This window comes from Myxocyprinus asiaticus, chromosome 2 (assembly GCF_019703515.2).
Source record: "Myxocyprinus asiaticus isolate MX2 ecotype Aquarium Trade chromosome 2, UBuf_Myxa_2, whole genome shotgun sequence".
NCBI lineage: Eukaryota > Metazoa > Chordata > Actinopteri > Cypriniformes > Catostomidae > Myxocyprinus > Myxocyprinus asiaticus.
The window spans coordinates 37,714,043-37,738,952 of NC_059345.1; the positions used below are offsets into that span (position 1 = coordinate 37,714,043).

Below are 24,910 nucleotides of genomic sequence, written 5' to 3' on the forward strand. Positions count from 1 at the left end.
AGAACTCAGTTTTGGTCTCAGTACTGGTGCACATGCACATCACTGGGGGCAGTTTAAAACAAATTTGGAAAGCCTTGACCGATTTTAGTAGACAAAAAATTCAACCACCTGTCACAGATTTGCCCATGAGATAAGTCTGCATCATGGGACTGTAGAGTCATCAGTCCATTGTAGAGCACTTCACAAGCAGAAGACTTTCATCCTTTAGCCACTGAATGCATTTGAGTGCTCTCATGTAGGCATGCAACATCCGTAGTTGCTTAAATAATTTGGAGTTTGAGAGCATGCTGGTGAATTGAAAGACTTCCTATTGCCACTTTGCACCAACTGAAGGCTTCTGCTTCTGAGATACAGCAGAAAGCCTTGTGAAAATTGTCTGGGGATTCAAAGAAATAGGCTACTACACTGAGCGAAAGGACTTGTCTGACAGACACTTGTGCGATTCTTGATTACATTCATACTGATACTTTGTGGACATCCATATGGACTGCCTGTTTGTCTTGGCACCAGATTCAGCCATCTGGCCTCAATTATGTTTTAAACATGCTTTGTTGTACATGACATGTCCACACTGACATTGTGTCTGCCAGTGTTTGAACGTCATGTCTCTTGCTACGATTATACTCAATCAGTCACTCTGATTTTAATTGGAAAGTCACAGGATGAGTGGGAGATGTAAATGAATATACAACCATCTTCATCTGTGTTGCGGTCAGTTTGGACATTTTGAGAGTGATGAGAGACTTTGGGGAAGAAAGGTGCTTCACCAAATATACTGCTTGAAATTTAAATCTGTACTTTGCAAAGAAAAAGATAAATAAACCATGTGCCATTATCCTTTAATAAACTGTTGAAAATCACTCTTCTTTAGCTCAATATTTCTGGATAAACATTAGTTTTGCATTATTAAGCATAGCATTGATTTAAACTGCTTTATATTTAATGACTAGGCATGATCACTGTCCAGAAAGCCAGACTTCAGGGTCTGGGTCCAGTCAGAAAGCAGGGCTTGATGTCTGTTGTGTAAATAAATGACTGAATACCCTCACTTTGGCCCCAATTACATGTTACGTTAACATGCGTTTTCGGGGATCGCTGTCAGATAGCACTTGACCACATTAGATGCCAGGTGTAAATGCACCCAAGACACATTATGATCGGATCACTGAAACAACATTTGGAGGTTGTCAGGGACGTATTCTGACCACATTCAATGGTGTAAATGCATTTGCATTTTCGTTATCCGGATACAACTATGTAAGTAATTAATTATGTGATGAGTTTACACTACAGTCATCCATTGTTAAAGTGCTGTGTTGTGGGTTCTTGCCTTTTTCTGTTTTTCTCTTAGGACTCGGATTAACCACTTGCCATATCTACCCGGCTTGCTGTTGCGGTAAATTGGCTAGCTATGCTGTTGTGAGGTCATAACTTTCAAAATATCCAAACTAACAGTGTTTGGAGTTCACAGGAGGTCCCTGAACACCTCTTCAGATGCCGAGAAATAGGTCACACACTGACCTAATGAGGACAGATGGAGGTGGACAGTATCTACAGATGTGCTGTGGATGATGGTTGGCCTGTGGAATGTTTCGTGTACTTTGCACACTTTGTTTTTTTTGTACAGCACTTTTCCCATTTGGCCTGTAACAGAGGTCAAGACTCAAATTTAGAATGTGTTATTGACCCACTTTTCAGACTTTTCACTGTAAAATGGGGTAAAATTGCACACTGTGCTTGCACTGAAAGATTGTATTTAAAAAATAAATAAATAAAACATTTTCTGGAACATAGTGATCGCTTAAAGGGATAGTTAACCCCAAAAATTAAAGTTCTGTAATTGTTTACACACACACATGCTGTTCCAAACGCTTACGTTTTTCTGTGGAGCACAAAAGAAGATGTTATGCAGAAGGTTATCCTCACATTTCCTCATAAATCGTAATTCATTTTGATTGTATGGGTGAAAAAAATGTGAATGGCGACTGAGGGTACGTTTACATGACAATGATGTACTAAAAACAGAAAACTTTTTCCTTTGCGTTTTTGAAAAGTTTCACGTACAGACGACAACGTTGTCAAAACGATCCCCTTACACACGGATCCGCGAAAACGGCTAAAAATGCTGTATTATGCAGTAGTTGGCGATGTCACTTTGTAAAGAAACACTACGCGCCTGCGCACATAAGCATTCTTCCACAGAGCAGTGAATACAAACAATGAAGATGGCGATCGCTGGTCGTTGTAGTGATGCAGTAAATCTATGCTTTGCTGGAGAAGCATCAATAAACTCAAAATGCGCAGCACAAACACAGTCCTGTAGTCCGCCATTGTAGTTTTGAATGTCTCGCACGTTGTTTTGAAGTACTCGCGCGCATACCTATAGACTGAACACGTAATACGCTTGCGCATGACGTCATCGTTTTCACAAATTCGCGTTTTTGTATGTTTACACGTAGACAATAACCGCATCGTTTTCAAAGACTTGCACTTTGAAACCCGTTTTCAAAAGTTTGCGTTTTCAGGCCCAAAAACGCTGTTTTCGTGCAAACGAACAGCCAAAACGCAAAAAAAGGTTTCCGTTTTTAGTTGAAAACTTTGTCGTGTAAACAGCCCCTGAGGCTGTCATTCTACCTAACATCTCCTTTTGTGTTCCACAGAAGAAAGAAAGTCATAATGGTTTTGAATAACATGAGGGTGAGTTAATGATTACACAGTTTTCATTTTTGGGTGAACTATCCCTTTAAGATGCCAGAATAGTATGCATAATATTAATATACAGACTTTTTGTTAGCCACACGGAGGCTAACTATTTTTAAAGCAGTGTGATCGTTTACACACATTTTTATCATATTATCTTACTATGATGCATGTTGATGTAAAGTAAAACTGTATAGTTCTTTGCGGTCAGATGTGTGCACATGATATCTTTGTAGGAAATAAGTGATTGACATACATTGACATACGGTTACTTTATACTTTCTGGTTTGTTACTGTAGTGTCAGCATCACACAAAAGATGATTTCCATTGTCACTTTTTTCTCTCAATAACTTCTTTGTTGTTGAAAATAAGTTCTCTCCATCCTCACCACAATGGAAACGCTTTAAAAGATGTGACACAGTTCCAGTAATTCCATGTTTTATTTCACTTTCTCTTTCATCTCTCTCTGCTGTCACCATGTCTTCAAGAGTGGAATAATTTTAGGGCATATCTGTGCAAATCCTTAGTACTCTTTTGTTCCTGGGCTCTCAAAGTGTCACCATAATGACCAGAAGTGAATAGGGAAGATTAGGTATTGTAATTTCTGTGGCACTGCCATTGTAATATTAGCCCTACTTTGAAATGCAAAATGTTCCAGATGACAGTTCAGGTATAAACATTGTGGGATACATATGGAAATTGGAATTTAATTGTCAGTGTCTATTGATTCTTTTAAAAGTTAAATGGCTCTAGCTGTTCTTTAGCATGAAGCCTGGAACATGGTTTGTTTGTCATGTACGAGCAAGACCTCAAATTCCATACAGCTGTGTGCACAATATGTCTAAGCAGTCTGTGTGGCACAAACTATAAACCTATAAAGCAGTCATCAATATTTTCACATTTTCATTATTTGGGCTAATTTATGCAGACCACACTGTTAATCTTCCCCAACCTGTTGATTGCTCCGTTTCTTGACACATTTCTGGAGGGCGGCCATAACTGTGTTTTCAGAAGCACTCCTGTCAGTGGCGCCAAGCTACACAGCCACAAATTGGAATGTGGCACTGGCCTGGGAAAACTGCCAAGATTTAAATTAGACAAGAACCTCTGGCCCCTCACGCAGGCTCCTCTCTGCAGCTGTAGGCCGATCCATTTGTTTAATATGGTGGAGTATTTGGTAGAATAATGAGCTGATGTATGAGCTGACTCCTAACAGTTTGTGTTTCACAGACTAACCAGTGTATCTACTGCAGATGTATCCAAACAGCAATAAAGAAAATGTACAGTATTTAAGGACTGAATACACACAACTAGTCTTTGGTTTTATCTTGGAGAAATAAGTAATAGAAATTATGAATACAATAATAAATACTGTTTTGTTGAGAGTGGAACTTGGCAATATAATATACAATTTTTATTACAGATGGATTGTTTGCTACTTTCCAGACATCTAAAATAATATTAGCTGTAAGTAAGTGTCCATACTATTGCTGGGCGATAGGACGATGTAATTGGATATTGATGATATCTCAAAATATTTTGATGCCGATTGCTACAGTCATTAACAGATTATAATATCGGGAAATAACAAAACAATGGAGCTGGGAAGTCACTAAATATATTAAACAGTAGCCCAATAGTTATCATGCACTTACTTTTTTAAATAATAAATAAAAAAATAAATAAAACATTAAAAACACTATGGATTAAAGAGGCCGGTTGTGTCCATTTTCACTGCTTGCATGTTCTCTGAATAGCATGAAACATTTTTCAGTTATAACCTATTCTCTAGACTCAAACATGAACTGTAACAAATATGCTATGGCTTAGCAAATAGATAAAAACAGCAGATATATTAGTAATTTAATTGTTAAGGAAATGCAGCCTGTCGGAAAAGACATTATTATGAAATGTCATTAAAGCGAAAATTATGAAAGTGATGAAACCTTGTGATCTTTATGGAATTTTTATTCAAAAGTTATTCAAAACACATCGCTTTGTGACATCAAATTCTACTCATCATCCACTTCATAAAGAAAAGTTTTTAATTTGCAGGTCATGGAATTAAACTAAAGTTTGATTTTGAGATTAAATTATGGTGTGCAAAGGCCCCATTTAAACAACCTTATGATTTGCTTAGGGAAAGCGCAGTTAAGAAACAAAGATGGAAGTGATTAAATCACAAATTAATACAAAAACATATTTACCTAAAACTGATTTTGATTTCATTTTCTTTAGGCAGCAATAAATGCATTAACAAACACAATACAAACTTGAATTTGATAAGAAGTTAGAACACTGTGGAAATTATTAGGCAGCATTATTTGTGACCAACAAAGGAATTTATATATATTAAAAGGAAATATATACTTTAAACCTAATAAAAAAAAAGAAAAAAAAAGGTGTTTTCTATTAGTTTAAGCACAGACTAAGTGAAGTAAACAAACCGTTGTAGCTGTTTTATGAAAGTAGAAATTAAGTGGGTTGTGTTGAAATTTCTAGAGGTAATGGCTTATTTATATTTCAGTTATTATTATCATTATTATGTTTGCATTTGTAATTGTCCTTAGATCTTAATTTGTATTGGTGATTTTCCACCTGTTGTCGTAGACGGATACTTGCGTGATGGCAAATGGGTCCGGTGAAGAAAGTTGGAGACGGTAAATGCTTGGATTTGGGGAGGTGGTTATAAACTCATTTTGTTATTTTAATAGCTTTTTCCTTTCGTTTGAAATGCATTTTAAATGTAGAAATATCTTTGGTTTAAGTTTTTCTTGTTTCAATAAATGAATAAAAAAATGTAAAGCAAAATCGACTGGTGGAAGTAAAGTGTTTGCAAAAATATTGGCTGATCCCTCTAGTAGGTTCAGGGTGGTTGACGATCGGGTATAATGATATTTAAAAAAATAAAATATTGTGAAAATATTTCTTGCTTATTGCCCAGCTTAAGTCAATACAAGCTATGTCTTCACTTCCATATGTGTTTGTGTGTAGGTAACTGGATGTTCTGTTCTATTGTGGGAATCTTTGAAGCTATACCCATGGTGTTTGCTTTTTTTGTGGCAGAGAGCCAATAGTACGTGATGAGATCTAAGATGAAGCTTCAGCTAGTCAGTGGTTTCTTTAAAGGTTTTCTGTAAGCACTGAAATAGAAGAGCTGGCCTGTGACTCCAGCATATGAAGTTATGGGGGTGTTCATTAATCGGAGGTATTTAGACAAGACTAAACGGTCCTGCTGGTAGGTCCAACTCTACTACACAGCAGAAACAGATGCTGGGGGCAGTCTACTCTTGTGTGACATCTTATCTTGTATGATATGTTTCCCTTAAAGACGTGCAAACAAATAGATGGACACTTTTTGCATTATTGCTTTTTGTATATATTACTATTACTATATATAATTAATAATAAAAATAAACAATCATTTATAAAAAAAAAAAAAAAATATATATATATATATATATATATATATATATATATATATATATATATATATATATATATATATTTTTTTTTTATTTTTTTTTTTTATAAATGATTGTTTATTTTTATTATTAATTATATATAGTAATAGTAATATATAATATAAATGAGCATTATAATAATTATTAGAATATAGAATTATAGAATTATTAATTATATAATTATTATGTAATAATATTAATAATAAAAAAGTATTGATGATGATGATGATGATAATGATGACGATGATGGTGATGAATTTATTATTATTACAAGGTTTATATACTTAACCAACACAAAATTCACCCTGCATTTGTCAATATCACATTTACTCTTTTCATTTGCATTCAATCGTCACTCTTCAGGCATTATAGTTATATAATGCCAGACATGCAACAAGCTCAGTGGATGGAGGATCAAGGATGTTTTTATGGATCAGTTTATATCACTCTCCTGGTGGAAAAAAATCTCAAGTAGCTCTCAGATTTCATTGTGGACACTTGTAACTTCATTTTGGCAATAGTGCAGTCACTGGTTTAAATGTTCTCTGTATCTCTGTTCCTCGATATGTTTGTTAAAGTTGGTGTCAAGCCAGAATTTACAGCAATAGATATCAAGTAATGCAATTGTTTTATTTTTTCACGTGTCTTGTAGACACATCTCTACCACTGTTTGTTTGTTTATTTGTATGTTTATTTTTAAGTGGGGTTTAGCTGAATATAACAAAAGAATAAAAAAGTATAGGAGAGTAGTGAAAGAAAGAGCGAGATGAGAGGAAGGGGTGATTCTGTTAGTGTGATTGTATTCTCTCTGTGTGCAGTGCTTTCATGTAATGATTTTAACTTTAAACTGACTTTTAGTGATCGATTGCTCCTGCGGATCAAACAGCTATGCTTTAGGCTCTTTGTGTGGGCCTATTGGGCAAAGAAGTTGCTTTACAAATTTCCACCCCTGAACTGTGTGAAGATGTGTGTACTTATGTAGTTTAAAATGCGGTATATAGTTTCAAACCATAAAACGTGGAATGTCACAGAATTTGACATATTTGGGATGAAATTAATGTATAAATGCACAATTTGCACAATTGCAGAGATGAGACTAAGGACCCAATCGCAGGGATGGAGGCAAAATAAACTTTTATTAACAGAAAAACTAAATACAAACCAAAACTCTCACAATGGAGACAAAATGAAAAGCAAAACCAAGTCAATAACTGACTTGTAAACAGTACAGACCGAGGGCTATGAAATTCGAATCGACAGGCTGGAGAGCCGACACACAAACTCACAAAACAAATGAGCAGGGAACACGAGGCAGAGGAGAGTTTAAATAAAGGAGAAAATAAAGGGACACAGGTGTTGCAGATCTGTTAAACGAGCTATGCAACCAGCATAGCTGTGCAACCAGCATTTCAATAGCAATGCTGATTGCTGCTGTGCAGCACCTGTGAGAAATGAGAGGGAAAACACAGACACACACAGACATGACACACAGGCAGTCAGGGGAGGCACAGTCAGGCCAGACTGTGACAGTAACCTTCCCCTGATGGATGCCTCCTGGTGTCAACAACAGGCACACCAACTCAAGAGGGACCAACCACGGAGGGTGGGGAGAAAGACAAGACATGGAGCATGAGTGTCCAGATCCCAACACCAGAACCGAAACCAAACTAGACTGGAGAGTCAGGATCCAGACACCACGCTCCAAACATGACACACCAAACCACCCGAAGAGCGCACGGCAGGCAAACCACAACCCAAAGCCGTGCACTCACACAGAGACAAAAAAACGAAACACAACACAGACAGAACAAGAGTGCCAGGATCCTGTCACCACAAAAACCCAGACTGACAAAGTGACAGGATCCTGACTCTACCCCCTCTCTAAGGGATGCCTCCTGGCATCCCAAAAAGGGGAACATCACACAACAGACAAGACAAACAGAACAGGAACTAACACAGAACAGAAAGGACAAAAGAAGGGGAGGGAAGGGAGGGAAACCAGGGAGGAACTGGCAGAGCAGTCCAAGAAGGAACCGGTGGGAGGGACTAGGGAGGAGGTTTGAGGAAGGGAGTGGAGTCCGGCGGCCAGGGAGAGGGCCTCAGGAAAGGGCCGTGGTCCGGCAGCCTGGGAGGAGGTTTTAGGTAGGGAACGAGGGAGGAGAGGAGGGTGGCAAGGACAGGAAGGACAGCAGACTGGACAGGATTAAGGTGACTGGGCTGTGGCCACTTGAGACTGAACAGACTGGACGGCAGCCATGGGGAACTGGACAGACTTGATGAGCACAGGGAACTGGACAGACTTGTCAATGGCCATAGGGAACTGGACTGGCTCGTTGACGGCCTCAGGGAACTGGACGAACTCGCCGATGACCACAGGGAATAGGACAGGCTCGTTACCAGCCTCGGGGAACTGGACAGACTTGATGACTATAGGGAATTAGACAGGCTCGTCAATGGCATAAGGGAACTAGACAGACTTGATAACCACAGAGAACTGGACAGGCTCATTGATGGCCACAGGGAACAGAACAGGCCCGATAACGGCTTCAGGGAACTGGACAGACTTGATGACCACAGGAAACTGGACAGGCTGTGTGGTGACTGCCGTGGTCAGGAGTGCTGGTAGTGACTGGGGACGGCCTCCGAGGCCAGGAGCGCTGGCAGCGACTGGGAAACAGCATCTGTGGCCGGGAACGCTGGCAGCGGCAGGTGAACGGCCTCTGTGGCCGTGGACCCTGACAGCGGCAGTGGAACGGCCTCCGTGGCCGTGAATGCTGGCAGCAGCAGGGTAATGGCCTCCGTGGATGCTGACAGGGACAGGGGAACAGCCTCCGTGGCCGTGGACATTGTCAGCGGCAAGGGAACGGCCTCCGTGGCCGTGAGCGCTGGCAGTGGCAGGGGAACGGCCTCCGTGGCCGTGAGCGCTGACAGCGACTGGGGAGAAGGAACCCTTCTTCTCCTCCTCCTCTTCCTGATGGTCAGAAGCACTGCTGCACTGCTATAGCAACGCTGATTGCTGCTGGGCAGCACCTGTGAGAAACGAGAGGGAAAACAATGACACACACAGACTTGGCACACACAGACATGACACACAGACAGTCAGGGGAGGCACAGCCAGGCCAGACTGTGACACAATTAATCAAATTAAAATTGTGATATGTCATAGTGTGATGATTAAACAACAAAAGGCTGAGATTTTATTATACAAATAGCCTACATGAACTACGTGTTTCAACAGTTTGTGGATGTGAGAAGCCACTGCATATACACTAACTGCATCATTAACATCATGTGTGCCCTGGGTGTGTATTAATGACAAATTGCAGATCACTTTATTCAATGTGAAGCATGTAGCACATGCAGACTATATAGTATATTTATATAATTAAGTCATAGCATTTTGCAGTTTAATAAGCACATTAGCCCATATAGAAAACTGCTTTTCCAGAGGTGAGAAATTAAGCCGTCAAAAACATCAGTTTTTCCGCCAAAACGGCAAAATAAAAGCTCCATATAACTAGATGCATGAAATTGAAAAAATTAGACAGAAATATATTACTTCTTTATAGTAAATGTAATATTAACTGTAGTAGTAGTAGTAATAATAATGATAATAATATTATATCAATAATTACATTTATATTTAAGCAATATCTCAAGCAGGAGTTTCATCACTGCTTTTATAACTGTGATGCTCTACTGTTCAGTACTGTATTTTACCAAAAACTGTATCAGTATAGACGCTCTTCATTTAATAAAAAATAATTCAATGGTATGTTGAAAAGTAATTGTTCTGTTTTCATTTTATTAAAATTCTGAATTCATTTGATTAGACCTTTTTTTAAATGATAAAATGTAATGAAACTTTAAACCCAGAATGCAGAGAAAATAAATGGAAAACACGGAATTTGGGAAAAAATGAAATTAATAGTGCTGTCAGTCCATTAAAATTATAATCACAATTAATCGCAGATTTTAAAAGTGCTTAAATTTGAAACTTGATATACTTCGTTTCTTGTCAAAGTTTTTCTGAAAGAAAACAAAACAATATGTAGCAATATAATGCTTTATTAAAATTTTCCAAGCAAAACCTTCCACAATATAAAAAGTAATGCACTAATATAGCACCAATTCAAGTAACATTAAACGTTTCCCAGTTTGATTTGACTAACTGAAAGAACCCCACATAGGTTGCATTTTCATTGCAGTGGGCATTAAATCCCTTAAACTCTCAAACTCCACAATGTTAATCTACCAGTGGACTGTGGCTATCCGCTTTGTTACAGCAATCGTGAAGCTGCGTTCATGATTTGCATCAGGGCGGCAACGCCAGCGTCAAACGCACTTACCAAGGCTGAAAAATACTTGATTTCTATTACAAGTCCCATCTGGGCTTGTTTTGTAGCCTAAATCAAATAGTGCTAAGAGCTCCTTTCTCCATCATTTTATCACTGACAAGGAAGCTTCAGTATTCTTTTATTTATTGAGATAACAACCTCCACGGCTCTATTATAGGAGAGAGCGTAATGGTCAACTAGCATGTTGAATGTCTATGGGACCGCCGCGTTATGCTGTTTTCTGCTAAGCTTGGAAGCTTTCTTGGTAGAAGGGCTCTGATGCTGTGACGCGTGCATAAGTGTAATGACTCCGGGCGGAAACGTTGCAAAGGTTTCGCCCTTATGTGTTTATGCTGTATTAACGGTCAATGCGTTAATCGCGATTAAGAAAAATATACGTGCTAAACTTTTTTATTTAATCGCATATGTTAATGCATTAATTCTGACAGCTCTAGATATTAATGATTATATCACCTTCAAACAGGCTGTTAGTCATGGTCACTTTCTTGGTGTAGAGATTTAGTGTATGGGTTGTGTCAGGTCTCAGTTCTGTAATATCGTTTTTTTTCCCCAGGGTGATCACTCTGTTGTAATAATAGCTTATTTCCCTCTGGAAACACTTGCATATGCATATACAAACACTAAGGTTATGAAACCCGGCTCAGTATGGATGCTTGTGTCCCAAACCAGTCAGGAGCTTGCATCCTGAAGTATAATATATAAGCGTCACATATTTGTGTTATGCCCACAAGTACAATAACATCCATGTAAGACTGACTGATTGGAGCATTTATTAGTGAGTTTAGGGGTGCGTCTTGAGCACGTTATCGTCCACTAATGAGGCAGAGTTAACATTTGTATTGCTTCTCTCAACTTAATTACAGAGGCTCCATTGTCTGATCTGACCTATTTTACAGCATTCCCACTTTCATTCTTTCAGTTTGTCTCATCCTCCCATCACGACTAATCTCATCTGGCATCTGGCTCAATCCTGTCCTGCCATGAACATGAGAGGGTCTGCTTTCTCACTGAACAGAGCCAAGAACAACCCATTCACATTTATGCTACTTCTATTTCCTAAAAGCTCTCTTGTATATTATATTTCTGTTTACCGGTGTCTGTTAATAAATGTACAGCTGACAAGAGCAAAGTGATTTAACCCGGCAGTTCTTGTCCTGTATGTTATTCGTTTGAGAGCAGTGTTTGTTCAATTAATATTCATGAGTTGTGGATCTGCATGTGTCAGTAACGTGAGGCAGAGAGGCAGGTAATGGGATTTAAAACAGGGTGAATGCTGTTGGTGTGAATGAATAACTTAAATCCTGGAGCAGTGCTAGTCCACACACACTTACACACACGTCTCTCTTTCCTTGCGGTTTTGTATTATGTAGACCAATATTAGTGATGAAATGAGGCATGAACTTTTTCCATTTTCTGAGAATCCACCTTGTGACCTCTCTCTCTCTCTCTCTCTCTCTCTCTCTCTTTAGTTATCATTTGTTGCTCTCTCTCTCTCTGTCTTCATCTTTTACTTTTTCAAGAGATGGACTTTCTTTGCAAGTTCACTGTTGAACAGTGCTGCACTGTTCGGTCCATCCAATTTATTATATTTTAGTTTTGTAATTGCTTTCCTTTTAAAATTATTCTCCACTTTTGGAGGGTGGGTAGGGTAATTTTTTCTTTAATGAGGTGAATGTGGTCCATATAGAACCCTAAAAAAATAGACTTGATTTTTTTCCAGAAATTTTTCATAAATTGTTCTGTCTCTCTCCCCATCTGTCTATGTTGCTCCAAAAACTCACTTTCATACACAGAGACAAACACTTAAAGGAATATTCTGAGTTTAGTTCAATTTAAGCTCAATAAACAGCAACTGTAGCATAATATTGATTACCACAGAATTAATTTTGACTCGTCGCTCCTTTTCTTTAAAAAAAAAGCACAAATCTGGGTTTCAGTGAGGCACTTACAGTGGAAGTGAATGGGACCAATCCGTAAATGTTAAAATACTCACTGTTTCAAAAGTATAGCCACAAGACGTAAACAGTATGTGTTAACATGATTTTAGTGTGATAAAATCGCTTATTAACCTTTTCTGTGTAAAGTTATAGCCAATTTTACAACATTGTTGCCATGACGATGTGCTGTTAACAAACCCTAAAACCAGTAGTGTAGTCTAGGGCATACGCAGGCATACGCCGTATGCCCACCTTTCTTTCTTAGGATTTTGCATATGCCCACCTGAAATAATTGATACTTTTGATACTTTTGATGATTGATACTTATGGCCGCCAGAACAACGAGTAGTCTTTTGACCCGGAACGCGATGTCACAGCACCGTTGAGTGAATTGTGTGTATATATAAGTGTACAGAGATTCTTTCTAAATGCACACAGAACTGCGGGAGCGCAACTGATGGCACAGGCAAGACAGATAGACTAAGCTGATACACCAATCAGAATGTTAATTTCAGATGTGATTGGATATTTGCTAACCAATAATATTTTCCGTTTCAGTAAGGGGTGGGACATTTCCAGCATCTGATGCACAAGCATCTCTAGAGTAACCATCATTTGCATTGTAAATTTATTTCCCTGCTAAATGTAAATATTTTCATATATACACATTTAAATGTAACTTATGCAATTAAACTTTGTGAAAATACTGCATGTTATTGCACCCCTGCAAGTTTTTGATGCTCTTTTTTTTTGTGTTTTTTTTTTTTATTTTATTTGCCTTTTTACTGCTGTCTGTGGTGCCTTTTTCTCATGGTATCAAATCATTTCAAATCAACACAGAAAAGCAGGGTCTTTCATAAATTCACAGTATGCCCACCTCTTCAGACATTACTACACCACTGCCTAAAAACCCTAAAATGACTGTAAAAATAACGATTTAAACAACTTTACGGCTCAAATAATACATGAGTTTTAACAGACAAATTAGTGTTAGTGCTTTTATAAAATTATAAGCTTCACATTTTCACATGCCTTTAAACCCTCCAATTTACTTCCATTGTACAGTAAGTGGCTCACTGATTTTTTAAAACTTTTTAAAAACTTTTTAAGAAAAGATTTTTGAGGTAACCTAATGTAAACAATATGCTTCATGTGGTAACATCTAACCTACCTGGTTTTATTCAATTCAAAAATGTTATTTAATCTGACCAAATTTACATGACAAATCTATTTCTATAGATCAAGTAGAAATAGATTCTTGCAGGTTACCACTTTTTCAGTGTACAGAAGACTCTTTAAATGATATGATCAGAATGCTTAGTAGCAAACCGTGTATTAAAGTGAGAGAGACAACAGTGAAACAAACTGCGTGGAGAGTCGGTCATTTTTCATTGTTTCTATTTTCAGAGAGTCATTCTGCCACTGACATTATGGTGCTGTATTGTATGAAGAAGTGTGTGTTCCTCTTTAGTGTAGATAGCACCAGGTGAGAGCTCCGAAAGGCCTCTTCAGCCCAAAACACCTGCTCTTCAAGTCCTGCAGCTGCCATGAGCCCTGCATGTGTGTGTTTGTGTTGCGCATGGGTCGATGTGTATGTGTGCTGGTTAGACTTTTAACATATCAGCTCATTCTTTTTCCATCTCCCCCATTCTTTTTCTTGCTCACTCTCTCTCCAGGGCATAGACTAATTAATGGATACCATTCGCAGTTGATTAGCTACAGTTCCTTCGGTAATTACATTCGCATACTAACCACTCAGACAAAAAGATGAGGAGGAGAGAGAGAAAACAAAGCGAGGGGAAAATAAATTAATGCTCTTCTCATTTTGCTCTGATCTTAATTTGTTTCTGCTATTGTTTGCCCTCCACAATAAGATAAGAAAGTGGTTTTTCCCTCTTATTTCGACTCTTTTGGTTGTGTGTAGCATCTGAAGGAATCACTTTGTTATAAACAGACAAAAGCTTGCTGTTGGATAAGGCATTGAATCAGGCCTTGAGGCTTTTTATGGCTGTTCTGGTTGATGTTTGTGTCTGTGCTTGTGTTCTTGCATGGATGTGTGTGTGTGTGTGTGTGTGTGTGTGTGTGATTTGTCTGGTTATAGAGGGCCCTCTGTGCTGGCCCTCCAGCTGCTAACCCATAATTCCTCATTTTGCTGTTCCATTGTTCCTACCTATCAGTGTGTTTGTGTCTCAGAAGAAAAGATAGGATGGTTGCCATTTCAACAATTCTCCATCACATTTGATTCAGAGGGATACAGATAGAATAAAGAATTTGAAAAAAGAAAAGCTCCATTTTGTAAGAAAGCTTAGAAATGCTACTCTGAATTTTTTATTTATTTATTTTTTTTTACGTAAAATGTACTTCATGTGGTAACATCTGAATTTATGGTTTTATTCAACCCCCTCCCCTTTATTTTTTTTTCATTGGAGAAAGTCAACCCACCCTACCCACCTACAATCTGCTCTGTGTTCACTTAATGAACACAGTGATACTTCATCAGCCTGCATGGTCATTTACCATTAGTAATATGTCTGTGTGTCTCTTCCCCACTTTTGTAATGCAAAGTTAGCATGTCCATCATAAGCACGCACCTGTGTGTCTCTCTGATGCATTATATTAAGATGTCAGGTGAATTAGCAATTGGGTTACTTTGTAGTGTTAGTTTTACCTATGTACATTAGGGGTGAACTGATGAATGAATGCATTTTAAGTTCTGGTACTTAGTAATATGGTAATACTTAACAATAAGTGTGACAAGACAGGAGAGAAATGAGGATCTAAATGCAACCTTTTTTAATAAAACAAAAGTAAACCAGGTAACTCAAAACATAATGAAAAAAAAAAAAAAACACAGGGAGCAAAGCACTGCATAATACAGATGAAGACTGACAAAAAAAAAAACAGGGGAAAACAAGGGAACGAGGAACACCTAGGGAAACAATCAGGGGAAAACCAATCATGAAAAGAAACTACAAAGGACTACTAACTAACAGGAAACAGGAACAGGGAACTAAACCAGAATTTCAACATAAAAGTCAAAACAAACAACAGGGAATATGTGACAATAAGGTTGTATTAGTTAACATTAGTTAACATGAACTAACAATGAACAATGCTTTTACAGCATTTATTAATATTGGTTAATGTTATTTTTAATTTTTTACATTAAATATAAACATTAGTTAGTGCATTATGAACTAACAATGAACAATTGTAAATGTATAAATTAGCATAAACTAAGATACTGTTAAAATATTGTGTTCATTGTTAGTCCATGATACCTATTGCATTTTGTACTGTTACAAACACAAATGTATTGTAAAGTGTGACTAGAAACATTTTAGATATAATTTTTGTACAGACGTAGTTATGTCTTGGTGAATTATTTGGTGAATAAAGCAAATTTCATTCCTGTATGGTGAATCAGTAGATTAGAAAATTGTACATGAAATAATAACTAATGTTTTCTTGTTTCTTTTGCAGTTTGGGAATAACAACAACTACATGAACATGGCTGATGCCAATGGAGCTCTGTTAGCAGGGGCAGATGTGAGTATATCCCTACTAATAACTTTTACATTTCCATGGATGGTAAACCATTGTGAGCTAAAGCCATGCACTATGATTGCTAAGCAGTCATTTCCATGCATAACTATTTATTGTTTAAAACAAAGTCAATTAATTGTGCTTGCATGCCTCCATAAGTTGAAATGAAATGATTAATTTCAGTGGCAGGTGTGCAGCTGCTACATTTACATAAAACATTATTTGTTTCCTACACGCCTGCCTGAACTGCAGTGGGATTTTCCACAGCCCACAACCTTAAAGCTTAAAGCTTGTTATGCACTCCCAATGTTATAATCTGACATAATGATTCCTCCAGTGGAGCTACTATGTTTATGTATCATTATTTACCAGTGCTAACACCTGGGTCAGAGAGGCTCAGTACTGACCAGAGGTTGTGTAGCACAGGGCCCAGCGTCGAGGTGGGATTAGTGTTGATTTTGTGGGGGAATATACCACAGGTGCAATAGAATTCTGATGATGTGCTCTAGGTGAAAGTGTCTGCCAGGCTCGGATGACGGCTGAAGTAGTGTGCATGTAAACACCTGTCCCCATACTCATTTAAAGATACGATCAAGTGAGTAAAAGAAAAAAAAAAATGTCACCCCTCACAAAAGTCACTCACTCTCTCTCTCTTTCTGTCTATCATTATCCTCCGTCACTGAGTCTGACAATATATATATTCTGCTTGTCTTATACAGTGCATGTTCTCACTCACTGTTACACTCACTGTTGCCACTGCCTGATTTCCATCACATTTCCAATGCAAATCTCAACATTTCAACGGAATTGATAGACTCATGCTGGCTAAGCAAAGACAGTTTGTGTGTGAGTTTGTGCACGTGAAGTGCCTTTATTGCACATGTTTGTATTGTGTATGTTTGTGATGATGGGTTTACGTGGGATGGCTTGCAACAGTTTCATGTTCTGATTTAGAGTTAAAGGGATAGTTCCGGGTTGAATAAAGGTTAAGGTCAATCGACAGCATTTGGGGCAATGTGGATGGTGGGGAGACACCACCCAGTGACATTCGAACAGGAGAGCCCACGGCCTGGACATGGTGACTCTCGCTGCATTCAAACGGGAGGACCCTTACTGCAATTCGAATGGGAGAGCCCATGCTGCGTTTGAATGGGAGAGCCGTACTGCGTTTAAATGGGAGAGCCGTACTGTGTTTGAACGGGAGAGCTGTACTGCATTTGAACTGGAGAGCTATACTGCGTTTGAACGGGAGAGCCATACTGCGATTCGAATGGGTGAGCCCACGGCCTGCACGTGGTGACTCTCACTGCATTCAAATGGGAGAGCTCTTCCTGTATACAAACGGGAGAGCCTGTGCTGCGTTTGAATGGGAGAGCCATACTTCATTTGAAAGGGAGAGTCGTACTGCATTTGAATGAGAGAGTCATACTGCGATTCGAATGGGAGAGCCTGTGCTGCTTTGAATGAGAGAGCCGTACTGCGATTTGAACGGGAGAGCCCACAGCCTGGACGTGGTGACTCTCGCTGCATTCGAACGGGAGAGTCCAAGCTGCATTGAAATGAAGTGATTAAATTTGCTGTAAAATGAGAGCCCTCCCCCTTTTTGCGATATGAAAAGGCTGGATCCTCGAGCGCGGGACCGCACTGCGTTCAATGGGAGAACATACGATTCATGTGAGAATGGTTTATGCTGTATTTTACTGAGCTCGGTCAGTGCTGCAAGTGGCTGAACCTGCTGGTGTAGGCCCGCACAGCATTCGACGGTAGAACACTTGATTCTTGTAAAAGTGATATGGTGCTTTTTTTTTTTTTATTAACATTTTATTGATTCATAAATATATAACAAAAAAACACAACATATATACACTGAATCAACATTTAACATTTAACCCCCCCCAATACCCCTCCCCAATCACCAAACCCACCCTAACCCCCAACAAACACCCCTGTGGTCACAAATAGATACACACACAAACAAACAAACATAATAATAATATATAATTAAAACAAAACAACTCTCTCCCCAGCCCCTCCCCGAGAGTCCCCCAAAAACACTAAGTAATTACCCCACTTCCCGTCGAACAAGTTCTGAACCACCGGCCTTCTGCTTGCCATCCCGTCAAAAGCAGCCACTCTCCCCATCTCCGTACACCACTCTGGAAATGAGGGCGCCCTATCCGACTTCCATCCCCTTAAAATAATTTGCCTGCCCACCATAATGCTGGTCAGAACACAGTTTTTTATGTGTTTATCTCCAAAATTTATGACCACCCCATCGCCTGGGGCAGAGTGAAATTCGAGTGCCTAAAACGTCACACAAAAAACTCTGAACTTTCAACCAAAATTCCTGGATTTTAACACACCCCCAAAAAGCATGGGTTGTGTCTCCATCTTCTGATTGGCATTGCCAGCAAGTAGGTGTGTCTTTAAGACCAGTTATAGCCTATACAATCTAGAGAGGGTCCAATATAATCTATGTAAAATCTTAAATTGCATAAGGTGCACCCTTGCATCTCTAGATGCAGACTTGGCATTTTTTTAGAATCCTAGCCCACACTCCCTCCTCCAATACCAAGTTTAAATCTTTCTCCCATAATCTCTTGAGAGAAGTTAAAGCTCCATCTCCCAGACTCTGAATTAGCAGGGAGTAATAAACTGATGCCTCATGACCTTTTCCAAAAGCCGTAATCACCTCTCCCAGAGTATCTGCCGCTTTAGGGGGGTGTGTGCCACTCCCAAAAACAATACAGAGCAGGTGGCGCAGCTGTAAATACCTATAGAACTGAGATCTGGGAATCCCAAAATGTTGAACCAAATTTTCAAAAGACCTCAACACTCCACTCTCATATAGGTCACCGAGTGTAATAACCCCCCTCACAATCCAGTCTGACCAGCAGAAATGGGATTTATTAATGCGTAATTGTGGGTTCAGCCATATGCTCGAGGCAACATTTAAATAAATGTCCGAATTAAACACTCTGGACACTTTTGTCCATACCGAGTGCAAATGCGAGATAACGGTTTGTAATTTAACTTTTCCAACTAGTTTGATAGACAGGCTTTGCAATGGCAAAATAGGGGCAAGAACTTCCTATTTAATACAAAACCAAGGAGGGGCTCTCTCAGGTGGAAGCGACCAGTGAGCCAAATGTCTGAGACCGAATACATAATAATAAAACAAAATCTTGGGTAGGCCTAGCCCACCGTTGTCAGTCGGTCTATGTAACTTATACAAATTTAATCTAGGACGCTTACCAGTCCAAATGAAGGACTTCGCTATGCTTTCAAATTGCTTGAAGTAAGAGAGGGGGACATCTATAGGGAGAGATTGTAATAGGAAGTTACATTTTGGAATACAATTAATTTTAATAACATTAACCCAATCATAGATAAATGTAATGAAGCCCACCTAGCTCATAAACCTTTTAATTAAGGGGTCAAAATTAACTCTAACTAAATCAGACAAATTTGCTGGGAATAAAATGCCCAAATACTTAATGCCCTGTTTGGGCCACTGGAAGGCGCCCGGCTGGAAAGCCGTTACTGGGCAGTATGCTGTCAGAGCCAAAGCTTCGGATTTAGACCAATTGACTCTGTATCCCAATAACTTTATCCTTTTCCTTTCCCAAGAAAAGGAATTAATAATTCTGTGGAGGCAAGGCATAGATCTAGAAGGATTGGAGACGAATAATAAAATATCATCTGTGTAAAGCAAAAGCTTATGCACCACACCTCCCGCCACCACCCCTGGAAAATCATCCTCCTGTCTTATCGCGGCTGCTAATGGTTCCAGGGCAAGACAGAACAATATTGGGGAAAGAGGCCAACCCTGCCGGGTGCCCCTATCCAGAGTAAAATAATCTGAAATTAATCAATTTGTTTGTACTGCCGCTACCGGGTGTCTATAAAGTAACTTGATCCATCTAATAAAAGTATTCCCGAACCCGTATATTTCCAAAATCTTAAAAAGATAATCCCATTTTACCATATCAAATGCATTTTCGGCATCAAGTGAGATGGCAGCGACCGGAATCTGATCATTCGCCACTGACCACATAATATTGATGAAACGCCTAAGGTTATCAGAAGAGTTGTGGCCCCAAATAAACCCCACCTGATATGTTTGTATAAGAGATGTCATAACTTTACTTAATCGGTTTGCCAAAATTTTTGACAATATTTTTATGTCTAGCTGGTTCAGGGAAATTGGACGGTAACTCTTACACTCGGTTGAAGTTTGTGCTTTTTAAGAATCAAACTGATCCGGGCTTATGTCATGGTTGGCGGAATCTTTCCATTCTTTAATGATTCTGTATAAACTTCTAACAAAAGTGGAGCCAATTCTGTAGCATAAGATCTAAAAAATTCAGCGGCAAAACCATCTGGCCCTGGAGCCTTGCGTGTAGGCAAGGCCTTAATTACCTCGCCAAGCTCCTCCGAGGTTATCTCAGAATCAAGAGCATTTTTTTGCTCAGTCGTCAGTTTAGGTAGTTCTAATGGTTCCACAAAGTTTCTAATATCTTCATCAGTAGAAGATGTGGAACTATAGAGATCAAGATAGAATTCTTTAAAAGCATTATTAATATCAATGGCCGAGGTAAATATTTCACCACCAGCAGATTTCACTGAGGGAATGGTAGAAAGACTCTCTCTGCTTTATGTATCTAGCCAGAAGCTTCCCTGCTTTGTCCCCTGACTCAAAGTATGACTGTCTTGCCCTGAATAGCCAAAACTCCACCTTCCGTGACAAGATAGTATTATATCTATATTTCAATCAGGTCAATTCTCTGAGGCCATCAGACGACATTCGCCACTTCAGCTCTGCCTCGACACTTTTAATATTCCCTTCCGACTCCACAAGTTCTCGTGCTTTGGATTTATTGATGAATGAGGCACACTGTATGATCCGACCCCTAAGAACTGCCTTAAGTGCCTCCCAAGCTACGCCCATAGAGGAAACTGAGGATCAGTTGGTCTCCAAATAAACAATGATTTCAGCCTTTAACATTTGTTGAAAATCAGGATTTTGCAAAAGGGATACATTAAGGTGGCAACTATATGATTTCTTTTTCTCTGTATATGGCAACACCTCTAAACTCACCAGGGCGTGATCTGAGACTAAGATGTTTCCAATTGAACAATCAACAACAGATGAAATGAGGGACTTATATATAAAACAATAAAAAAATCTGTTCTAGAATAAATCTTATGTACTGATGAAAACAATGTATAGTCCCTACCAGATGGGTTCAAAAGTCTCCAAATATCTATAAGACCAAGATTTTTACATGTCCTGTGAAGCGTCAATGATGCTCTAGAGGGCTTATACACTTTTTGAATGCATCAAAAGATTAAAGTCTCCTCCCAATATTATATCATTAGAGGTGCCAGTGGCTTGCAACATCCCTTCAAGATCTATAAAAAAGCCCTGATCATCAGCGTTAGGTGCATAAATATTAGCCAAAATCAACCTTTGCCCCTGAATTCCTGCTAAAACAATAATGACTCTTCCTAATTTATCATTAATCTGTTTGAGACATTTGAATTGTAGATGTTTACTTATCAATGTAATGACTCCCCTGCTCTTAATTGAGCCTGCACTAAAGAAAACATGTCCACCCCATATCTTCCCAAATATTTCAGCTTCTTGTGGGGAAAGATGCGTTTCTTGAAGAAACACTATATCATATTTCTTACGTTTAAGAAAAGAAATAAACCTTCCTTCTTTTTATGGGGTGCCCCAACCCATTCAAAAGCGATCTTCTGTTGATGTAAGAGATTCTTGCATTCCTTGAATCGATCATGTTTCTCTCTTTTTGAATTTGCAAGGTCTGGGAACAAGAAAATGATGTGGTTCTTCCAAGAAAGCCTTCCTTTAATTCTCGCCTTGCGTAACACAAGATCTTTATCAGATGATCTCAGAAATTTGGCCAGAATTGATTGGGGCCTGTCTCCCTCAGTGGATCTCTGAACCGGGACTCTGTGAGCTCGATCGATTTCCAGCTTATGGCCTGTTATGTTGAGCAGACTCGGGAAGAGCTCGTCTAGGAATTTCACCATATCTCAACCTTCCTCATGCTCAGGAATTCCAACAATTCGGACGTTGTTTTGTCGTTGGACGTTTTTCCCAAATGTGTTCCAAATCCACCTTGGCCGCTAGCGGATTAGCAGCTAATTCCCTCTCCGATGACTCCAGATAATCGATCCGTCTCTCGACATCCGACAATCTTGTAACCAACTCAGAGAATTTAATCTCCATGGAAGTAATCGATCGACATATTGCAGCAAGATCTTCCAAATCTGCGATGACTTTCGTCAGCATTGCCGACACATTCATCAATTCACGCCGGATTTCTTTCAGTTCACCGTCCGAATTGAGTCCGGGGCTTTCGGTCTGTTGCTCCGGGGAATCAGCCCGAGCACGTAAGTGTCCTTTAATATCTCCAGAGCTCGAGGATTTTGAATGTTTTGACATATTGTCTTCCTAGAACAGTTATGTATCAGGGTGTATTGAATCTCACCTTTTTATGACACAAATAGTAATAAAATTAGCAAAGTGCGCAGAGCTCGCCACTCACATGTCCGCTCCTCGCATGGCATCACGTGACCAAAAACCGTGGTATGGTGCATTTTAAAAGAACTCTCTATGTGAAACAAACTGGCTGAATCCTCGAACACAGGACCACACAGAGTTTAACAGGAAGAACCAGTATTTTCGTGTGAAAATTTTACGCTGCATATAAACGATAACTCACTCTGCGATATGAATGGGCTGAGTCGTCAAGCAACGGGAGGGCATATAATAGGATATAATTGAATTAAATTGATTGATGCAGAGATGCAGGCTTATGGTGAACTGTTTAGGGAAGATCTAAAACAGCCTGATTGTTGTCAATCACTAGGTGGGTAATGGTTCGTTTGGTATGAGTGGCATAATATGGGATGATTAAGCAGAAAAAACATGTCATGGTTGATCGCACTGCACGAGGAGAGGATTTGCGGTGAGATACTGGGGTGGTAAGTATGAGTTAGAGAAGAAAGGGACTTGCAGTTGCAAAGTCGGGGATTGTTACGGCGGAAGCATGGTAAAATGCTGAGGCTGTAGTGGGTTGGTATTAGAGCCAATATGTGTGGCCGAAGGAGTATGAAGCGGTCGGACATAGATTGCATTGGTCCGCAGCTAACGTTGCAGCTAGCTGGGGTTCAAGGTTCTGCGTTCTGCTGAGATAACGGCCTGGCCCAGCACTCTGATAGTGGGTGTACATTGTTGGAAACATTGGAAGCAGGGCTATCACTACTTGCTGCTTCCTAGAGGGACAGGTTTATGGATAATATAAAATTTATGGATAATATAAACAGTAATATGTTAAACATGCATTTGCAGAAATGCCTTGCATTAAATGGCGCTGGCGTTTGGGGTAACAGACGAATAGTCAGGATTGTAAAAGGGATCCCCTGTAAAAGCATTTCTAGGAAGATATTTCGAACTTTAAGTTTTTTTTTTTTTTGGTTTGTTTTTTCTCGATTAGGTGTTGCAAGATACCTGCGAACACACTTGTCCAAATGCTTGTTGGAGACATAATAAAACGTAGCGTCTGTGGACACCTTAAACTTAATTGTTTGCTAGATTAAATATCTGGAACATTTGAGAAGCAATGTCTGGAGACATGCTTGCATGTGCATACGTACAATGTCATTTAAAGTTGTGATTTGTCATTAAATTAGAAGGCACCTGAAACTAAGTACCAAGATGAAAACCGTAGTCTGATATTTAGTTAACTTAAGTGTATGGTTTGAAGCTTTGTAGATTGTTCTCCAACATAATGCAATTCAATGAATTCTGTATTATTGGCACAGGGTGACTCGTCTCATTTTGACAAGGACGTACAAAATCATTTGGAGTTTGTGCCTGAGAATTGGATTTAATAGATACTATATGGGCGCCTTTTGCAGTAGTGTGATGAATAAATACAACTTATTTATATTAATAACCTTTAATAAATTCTACAGAAAGACTGAAATATTGTGAGGATGAAGCAAAATGCAAAGCCGAATTATCCGGCGCTGATTTCAACCCATTACTTTAAGCTTGAGTGGAGGCAAGATTATAACAGATTGTTGAAACACTTTAAAGTCATGCAGCAATTATGTTCTGTGGTCAAGAATTTGTAATCCAATGATTCGGGCAAAATTAGAGAATACTTGTCTGTAAAATTAAAATGATGGATTGATTTCACCTGCGTGAAATGTTTGTCCTGGGCGGGAGGAAAGAAAGTCATGTTATTGTCTAGAGATGAATAGAAGTTTGTAGACACACTTGCTTCATAGTTATCGGAGCTGTGCTGCGAGGAGGTGAGACACCTTTGCGGAATAATTCACAAACGAGTTGTGACGCGGGGCGTGACCCGCTGCTTGCGGAGCCGAATTCGGCTCGGCTCTGTTCGGACAGAAGCTGTATATAGCCATAGTGAACTGAGCTGTTGAGTGTTTCCCTCATTCGAATTTGTTCCAAAGTAATGAAGAATGTTTCTTCCTCCATACTGCAGATGGTATTATTATACATGACACAATGAAATAAAAAGCATTAACATTGAATTTTTTTTTTTAATAACCACACCTGAAGTGTCTGTGTGGGTGGGTGGTGGAATATTGTTTCTTGTAAATCAAGCTGAAGAGAAATTAAAGGGACTTTACCCTAGTGAGTGCTGTAATTTCACAGTGTGATGGCTTTTCCATGAGCTTTAGCTCTTTCATAAATCTGCTTAATGTGTCATCTTTAGGCTAAGGGAGAGAAAGATAGAGTAGGTGAGGGAAGCTAAGCAACTCTGAGTCTGACATTCTGCACTTTGTGTATAGACCTGAATATACAGTATATAACATACTTTATTTAACTGTAAACCAGGC

The 24,910-nt window shown here is 39.1% G+C and overlaps 1 protein-coding gene across 1 annotated transcript in view; it reads left to right on the forward strand.

Annotated features, from left to right (window-relative positions):
* The window catches only part of LOC127450086 (TOX high mobility group box family member 3-like), an 83,737-nt gene that overhangs the window by 27,860 nt on the left and 30,967 nt on the right, over positions 1-24,910 (forward strand). Inside the window, exon 2 of the mRNA XM_051713830.1 lies at positions 15,944-16,009. Within this exon, the coding sequence (XP_051569790.1) occupies positions 15,944-16,009 (66 nt within the window). The remainder of the gene's footprint in view (positions 1-15,943; positions 16,010-24,910) is intronic.